We start from the raw sequence: 8,335 nt of genomic DNA, 5'->3' as shown, positions 1-8,335 counted from the left end.
TCACAGTTTATTATACTATGCTGTTATTGATTCTTTTAACTATTTACCTAACCCTAACCTAAGAATCGCAATATTGGCGTGGTTTGTGACACAAACCATACATACTCCTGTCCTCCCTCCTGTATGTATGGTTTGTGGTTTAGAATCTGTACCGGGTGAAACAGAATTTCACAATTTCTATTTGTTAATTTCAAGTAAAGTACAGTAAAATGCTGAAGCGACGTCTCGGAACTAGTGCTACAAGATGGCGTACAAAAGCATTTTTTTTTTTCAATATATATAGATCAATATATTTTCAATCATTGCTGCTTTCCGCGTTCATTTCAACCATAGTATATAACCCCCCACCAGGAAAGTGAATGAATTTGAATATGTATATTCTCAGTTACGTCATTTTCGCCAATAGATTCTCGACGCTGATTGGTGTAAAGTTACCAGACAACCTGTCTATTTACTAACCTTGAGTTGGATAAGGATTGTCAAATTTGATGACATACGACACAGCACACTTCTACCTAGCAGTGCCAGTTCCATAGTAATGAATAAAACGACGATTGGAGCATCGTCTAGTGCCAGGGTGCGTAACTATATTTAAACATGGCGGTAAATTCAAAAGGCACGTAAAATTACCTAGGATTGTAAACTCATATTAAAGTAAAAGAAAATCAATATAATCCTAAAATAACAAAAAAAAAACCTTATTCTATAAGATAGGTATATATGTACGTATACTATTTGGGTTTTCTTGTTGTGTTGAAGTTATATATTTATTTCCCATTACATTAAAATGTAAGTGGTTAAAAAAAATAAAATCTTTATTTATAAAAATGTTGCAAGAAATATTAATAATACAAGCCAAGTGTAATATAATTTAGTGTTCTTAAAGTTGTGACAAGAATTTGTCAGTATTTAAATAATTGTTTTGTTATTCTGTCAAGTTTTGTGTGAATACAAGCCTAGTCTTGGTCTTCTTACATGGTCGTGACAGTATATTTCTAAAGAATCAGTAGGTTCACTCTGCCGCCGGTTCTTTGTTCTTCATGTTCCATTTTTTCACGCGCAGATAAATTCCAGCGTTTGTTTCAATATAATGTTTAATGCACTTCTCGAAAATAAATAGGAAAAGGTGTTACTGGTGGCGACCTAAAATTGAATTAGATTTTCTGAATAATGAATACTTTCCTAAATTTAGCGTTTACGAAGCTCTCGACAATTTGTCAATAGTTTCCCAAATAATTTACTACTGATTATCCTTCAAAATGTATTATGTTGAATCCAACAGATTGGATTAATTTAATATTTAATTCTTTGTATTCATTAGAAAATCATCACGCTGTATTCACTGTTACTGGTGAGAAATCTCATAAAACAAAGAACTGATGTCGATAGAGGTAATGAAACTAATTTCTATAAATGAAAAAATAATACATATTCGAATTATAATTCTTTATAAAGCAATATACTGTGGTCGTAGTAAAAACAAACTTGGGAGGGCTGTTCTCTTAATGCCCCTATGTCCAACATTTTGAAATTACTAGAGCTTACATGAAAACTGTTATAGTTTCTGTTGCAGCATTCTCTAATTTAGAGCTCTTAAGAGCATTCACCCATTTATCAAACATATCCATATAATTTTGTGTACTTGGAAAACGGTATTGTTTGCTATGGTCTGTTTTTTAACCAGGAGGAGTAATTCAAAATTTCCGCGCTGTAATGCTTGTTTGTAATTGGTCCAACCGCAGGCAAGTTTACTCCACTAAATTATGACATTTTGACACTAATGACATTTGTGAAATTTTAAAATTCAATATTTATATCGACGATTTTTTAGTATTTTCTGCGTTATTCCTTACATTTTTAGATATTTCGTATGTATTTATATAAAAAACAGTTCTTTTCAGAACTATTTAGCGACATATTAGTGTTATTAAGATAACAATGTGGATTCGATGCCAAGTACTAGTGGTAAATATTCCTCTACACCTAAAAAACGTCGGGTAGATTTGGGTCATATACCTTTAAATGAGAAACAATACAATATAAACATGTATAAACAAATCAAAATTGATAATTCTAGAATGAAAATAACAGCCACGCTAGCAAAAATAAACCAGGCAACAGGTTAGTTTTGCAGAATAGTTATTGTTAAAATCGACTTACTAAAGTAATGTGCTAATTTTATTAGCACATTACTTTAGCTTGTATTAGAATATAAGCAGACTTCAACAGTAGTATTGTAAAATTCCATTGGATTTTAGATATCATTTTATCACGAATACATCGCTTTCGTATACGTTCTTTTTACGATTTTCTTCTTAAATGTGATAAATAAACTCTAAAAATTCTTCAACTTCTCCATAACAGTCCAACATTTTTTTATTGTAATTAGAAATACTAAATAATATATATTGGAAGTGAATTAGAAAAATTATTATTCAAACTCAAAAAAGAAGATGTATTTGGTGACTTTTCTAGTAACTTTCTTGGGTGTGAATCTGTCTTTTTAGTTTACTCCTCCTGGTTAAAAAACAGAGTATAGTGGCAAACTCTGAGATAGCGCGTATGCATCTGGAATGGATATGCATTAGTAGTATCCATGCAATCTGGAACTGGAACACATCTTCTTTTTTGATCAGTTCTTCATGTTTCCATTGTTATTTCATGTAATGTGTTTGATTTTATAATTAAAAATCGTCTAAAATTGTACCTTTTTGCACTATTTATAAAAAACAAAACAAATAAAAATATGGCGTCTTATTCTTCTTAAGGGAATAAGGGAAAGAAAAGAGAATAAATACTTTTGAATCTCTTTTGCTTTTGAATTAAATCATTAAATGACAATGACATAAAATATTCTATCCTATCTCTTCAGGACGTGGTTTGTTTTGTTGGGTGTCGGCTGTTATCTTTGATCGCTGATCGCTGTCTTATATCTCACTCTCACTGGTGGTTTGCGTCGGTGGATGTTGTTCCTGAGGAGGAGATAGATGTCTATGGTGGTCTTAAGGGTGTCGGAAGTGAAAGGGTTTGAGCTAAAACGCTCCTTTTTAGAAATTAATTAATTATAGATATGGATGGATAAATTTACATAGAAAATGAAATATAAAAATGTGAGTCGCGGTGACATAAAGTGACAACGAACGTTATATAGTTATGCACCCTGGCACTAGGTATTGCGCCAATCGTCGTTTTATTTATTAACACGTGACTGGTACTGTGGGAGTGTGCTGTGCTGTGGATAATATGACATGTGACATGACATGCAACACAACACACAACATAAAAGGAGTTTATTGATAGAAATTTTTTTTTCTACATAAAATTACAAATAATTGAATTTAATGGAAATAAAGCAAGAAGTTCGTCAAAATAGTTGTATTAAAGTAGAACTAGATAATAATGAGGCATGTAATGTTCCTTTGGATACTTTCAAAGTTGAAATTAAAGAGGAAAAGGAAAAAGTTGGTTCTTTAGATCACAGTATATGGCTAAACGCATTAAACTCTGATTTAGAGTTAAAGGAATGCCATGTAAAGAGAGAAATAGAAGATGAATTATTGACCCAAAAAACGGAAAAAGGTAAATGAAAGTAAATAACAGTTCTATTTTACATTCTTCATTATTCTGTATAGGTAATGATCCAATAATACATTATTATGTAATATTCCTTTAATATATAAACATAATTTTAGGTCTCTCCTGTGAAGATAAACAAACTGATGCCATTGATGTATTAAAAGAAGAACATGTTATAATTAACCAAAGTTTAAATGAAACTTGTACTGCCACTAGAAATATAAATGTTGAAGAAAAGCTTTGGACATGTAAAATTTGCTTTAAACACTATACAACACAGGAAAATTTAAAAATACATATGAAAGAACACATTGTCAAAAAAATATTTACATGTAATGTTTGCTGTAAACAATTTTCAACACATTATTTCTTAAAAATGCACAAGATAACACACACTGGCGAAAAACCTTTATCATGTGAAATTTGCACCAAACAGTTTATTTTAAACTCTAGGTTAAAAGAACATATGAAAATACACACTGGCGAAAAACCTTTTGCATGTGAAATTTGCTATAATGAGTTTCCACGAAACACTCAACTTACAAAACATATGAAAATACACACTGGAGAAAAACCATTTACATGTGAAATTTGCTACAGACAGTTTAGAGAAAAATTTAAATTAAAAGAACATATGAGATTACACACTGGAGAAAAACCTTTCTCATGTGAAATTTGTACTAAACAGTTTCGACGAAACTGTAAACTAAAAGAACATATGAAAATACACATTGAAGAAAAACCATTTACATGTGAAATTTGCAACAGGCAGTTTCTACAAAACTATCGATTAAATGAACACATGAGATTACACACTCTACAAAATATGTTTACATGTGAAATTTGCTATAAACAGTATCCACGAAACTCTCAACTAACAAAACATATGAAAATACACACTGGCGGAAAGCCTTTTGCATGTGAAATTTGCAATAAACAGTTTACAAGAGACTCTCAACTAACAAAACATATAGCAATGCATACTGGGGAGAAACTATTTGAATGTGAAATTTGCAATAAAAGGTTTCCACGAAATTGTCGACTAAAAAAACATATGAAAATACACACTGGAGAAAAACCATTTACATGTGACATTTGCTATGGACAGTTTACAGAAAAATTTAAATTAAAAGAACATATGAGATTACACACTGGAGAAAAACCCTTCACATGTGAAATTTGCACTAAACAGTTTAGACAAAATGCGCGATTAAAGGAACATATGAAAATTCACACTGGAGAAAATATTTTTACGTGCGAAGTTTGCAATAAACAATTTTCACGAAATTGTCAATTAAACGAACATATGAGGATACACACCGGAGAAAAACCTTTTCCATGCAATATGTGCACAAAAAAGTTTTCACGTTCTTCTTATTTAAAATCACACATGAAAATACACACTGGGCAAACATAATATTTATTTATTTAACTGTAAAATTTACTCCAAAATGTTTTCTTAAAAATCTCAAAAAAACTCAGAATACACACTAGAGAAAAAACTTTCACATGTGATGTTTGCACCAAATAGTTTCCCAAACCTTCTGGAAAGAAAATCGTATTATATTCATAGACAGAAAGAGGAATCAAATGTACTACAGGATAGAATAAGACAAATATGTAAAGGTTCATCAGTTTCAATATTTGGGATCATGATCATCTCTTACAACATGTAAAAATGTATTTGAGAGCACAAAATTGAGAATTTACCATTCACTCATAGACCTCAAGACCTTTAATAATGTGTGCATGTAAAACATGGATATTTACAAAACAAAATGAAAATCGAGTAACATTCTCATAAAGAAGAATTCTTAGAGAGATAATACAGACCAGTTAAATAAAACACCACAACAATATAGAGTGAGAACTAACCAAGAATTGGAAAAATTATATAACCAGCCAGATATAGAAATATTTAGATGGGCCAACCATGTCAAGAGGCATGATCAATGTGTCGTCAAGCTGTCTGTGCAAAGAATCTGAAAGTGAACCAAGGATGCAGTGGGGAGATAGTTTTACAGCAGATTTACATGCTCTAAGTAGTGAAGAATCCTGGAAAATAATGATAGACTGTTGCAAGTAGAGACAGATTCAGAAGTCAGCGAATCTTAAAACAACCGATATCTTTTTAAATGATGAATAAAAAGAATTAACAGTAATAAAAGTTGTTTTCCTCTAGGTATTCTTAGGTCAGTTTATTTTAGAATGGTCAGTATCCTGACATTCTTTGGAGAAACTCGCCCTATGCATATAAAATTTTCACTTTTCAAAAAACAGCAATTCAAATAATTGACTCAGCGGAATATCACGCCAGCTGTAAACCCTTGTAAAAGTATGGCATTCTTCCTTTACCTTCAATATATATATTTGAAAGTTTTTTAACTGTTCATAATAATATACAAGATGTAAAAACACATGCTGATCAACATCAGTACAATACAAGAAACAAAAGTCATATCATTATACCATATTCCAGATTGTGTGTTACACAACTTAATACAATAGATTATAATCTGTTTAATTGTTTTTTAAGCCTGAACAAAAGTATTAATATTAAGGCAATGAATTGTAAAAAATTTAGTAATAAAAGTAGCAAAACAATTCTTGCTGGAACACTGTTTCTATAGTATACAGGAATTTGTTTGTTTGAGTTCCTAGTGTGGTCATTTTTATAAAAACTATTTTACACCTAACTGAATTTTTTTTTTTTATATTTCTATTTTTCACTGTATAAGTTATATTATTTCTTAGTTATTTCCTATGTATACATCAGTGACATATTTATATTGTGACGTAATAAACATGTAGTGTTTACTATGTAAACATTGTCAATAAATGTATATATCTATCTATTTAAATAAAACAATTCATTTTGAATAAAAGTGGTAATGAAATAAAACGGCTACAATTGAATTTTCTATAAGACACCGCATTGATAGACGCAACATTGATATAAAAACACGAGTCTTGAGATGCTATTTATTTTCTACCCTTTTATATGAAGTCGAAGCCTGGACCTTGACGGAGGCAACATCCAAATGATTAGAAACCTTCGAAATGTGGTGCCGTATGCGCAGAATTTCCTATATCCATTATGTTACAAACAACACGTGATCCAACGTATGAATAAAGATCTGGAAATATGCGTATCGTGAAAATCAGAAACATGACATACTCGGGGCATGTGATGCGCAATGATAAGTATCAACTAATTTTACAAGGCAAGATAGAAGGCAAAAGATCTCAAGGGCACAGAAGGGCATCGTGGTTGAAGAACATCTGACAGTGGGCAGGAATGACTACCATACATCTATTTAGAGCAGCTGTCAACAAAAGCCTTTTTTTTTCAGTGTTTTTCAGCCACTTACTTTCACTCTTACGTTGTTTTGGTATGATTTCTCTATTTATTATTGTCTTGTATATCGTTGACGGTTGACCTTCTGCCAAGTATTGAACTCTGAGATAGCGCGTAAAAACGTGTTGTTTATTCTCAAAACATAAGTTGCGATTTGTTGTTTTCTTTAAATCGCTGTGTTATATTGTCTATGCTGTTATTTCCTACTTTAGCGTTAAGATCTCCAATAATTATCTACTATTTTTTTATTTGAACGTTTTTCTAGACAAATGACATCAGGTTTATCAATTTCCAAACCTTACCTTTTTTCTATTCAGATCTGCTAAGTTTATGTTAATGAGTCAATAAAATCATTAGAAAAAAGTGCAGAGAAGCTAAAGAAAACTGGATGTCAACCAAATGCCTAGAAATTGAACAACTTCAGGAAAGATATGACACCTTTAATGTCCATAAAAAAGTGAAAGAAATGACAGGTAGACACAGAAAGAGACAAGAAATAATAATAACGAGATAATAATAGGCACAGAAGACAAACTGGAGAGGTGGAAAGAATATATTCAGACACTTTTTGACGATGATAGACCTTGTTCTCTACCATCCACGGATGATCGAATAAATGATAAAGGTCTAAAAATAACAAAAGAAGAAGTTATTTATGCAGTAAAAGCTCAGAAGAACGGAAAAGCCACCGGTCCAGACAATATCAATGTTGAAATACTTAAATTAATTGCAGACACCAGACAACGAAAGTAAAAGCTTCGACTTAATAACAGCAACATTCAATAAGATATATGACACAGGTAAAATACCAACAGGCTGGCTAAAATCAACATTCGTAACGTTACCAAAAAAATCCAATGCCTCACACTGTGATAACTATCGAATATTAGCATGATGTCTCATGTCCTTAAAACTTTTCTCAGAATCATTCATACACGACTTTACAAGAAGTGTGAGTTTAAGATGAGTGACACTCAATTCGGATTTCAAAATGGATTGGGAACACGAGAAGCTCTTTTTGCCTTAAATGTGTTAAAACAACGATGCAGAGACATGAATGTAGATGTAGGTATACACACGTTTTATTGATTATCGAAAAGCATTTGACTGCTTTAACCATCAAAAAATGATCGAAAATCTGAGAACAACTGGAATTGACGAACAAGACTTGCGAATTATCTCAGAACTAAACTCCTGGACAAAATTAACGCACCGCCCATATTTTTCTCAATAATCTTTATTTATTAATAATTTACTGTACGACAAGTTGCCTATGAACCTTGTTTGACAGTGACAGTTGTTATGTAAGCTAATAATAGTCCCGTTTTAACAATAATTTGTATTAAACTTCGTTTTAGACTAAAAATGAGTTAAACTTTTCATAAAAAGTGCCGATTAAAG

The 8,335-nt window shown here is 31.3% G+C and overlaps 1 protein-coding gene across 2 annotated transcripts; it reads left to right on the top strand.

Annotated features, from left to right (window-relative positions):
* The first annotated feature begins 3,288 nt into the window (after positions 1-3,288).
* LOC140431823 (uncharacterized) lies at positions 3,289-5,691 on the top strand. 2 transcript variants are annotated; one of them, XM_072519700.1, is made up of 2 exons: positions 3,289-3,579; positions 3,693-5,691. In XM_072519700.1, the coding sequence occupies exons 1-2, from the start codon at positions 3,342-3,344 to the stop codon at positions 4,991-4,993; spliced, it is 1,539 nt and encodes a 512-aa protein (XP_072375801.1). In that variant the 5' UTR covers positions 3,289-3,341; the 3' UTR covers positions 4,994-5,691. The 2 variants fall into 2 exon arrangements, with proteins under 2 accessions (XP_072375801.1, XP_072375802.1); XM_072519701.1 differs by having other exon boundaries at positions 3,289-3,632.
* The last annotated feature ends 2,644 nt before the right edge of the window (positions 5,692-8,335 follow it).

Source organism: Diabrotica undecimpunctata, unplaced genomic scaffold, assembly GCF_040954645.1.
Source record: "Diabrotica undecimpunctata isolate CICGRU unplaced genomic scaffold, icDiaUnde3 ctg00002072.1, whole genome shotgun sequence".
Classification (NCBI taxonomy): domain Eukaryota; kingdom Metazoa; phylum Arthropoda; class Insecta; order Coleoptera; family Chrysomelidae; genus Diabrotica; species Diabrotica undecimpunctata.
This window is presented reverse-complemented; position numbering and strand designations above follow the sequence as displayed.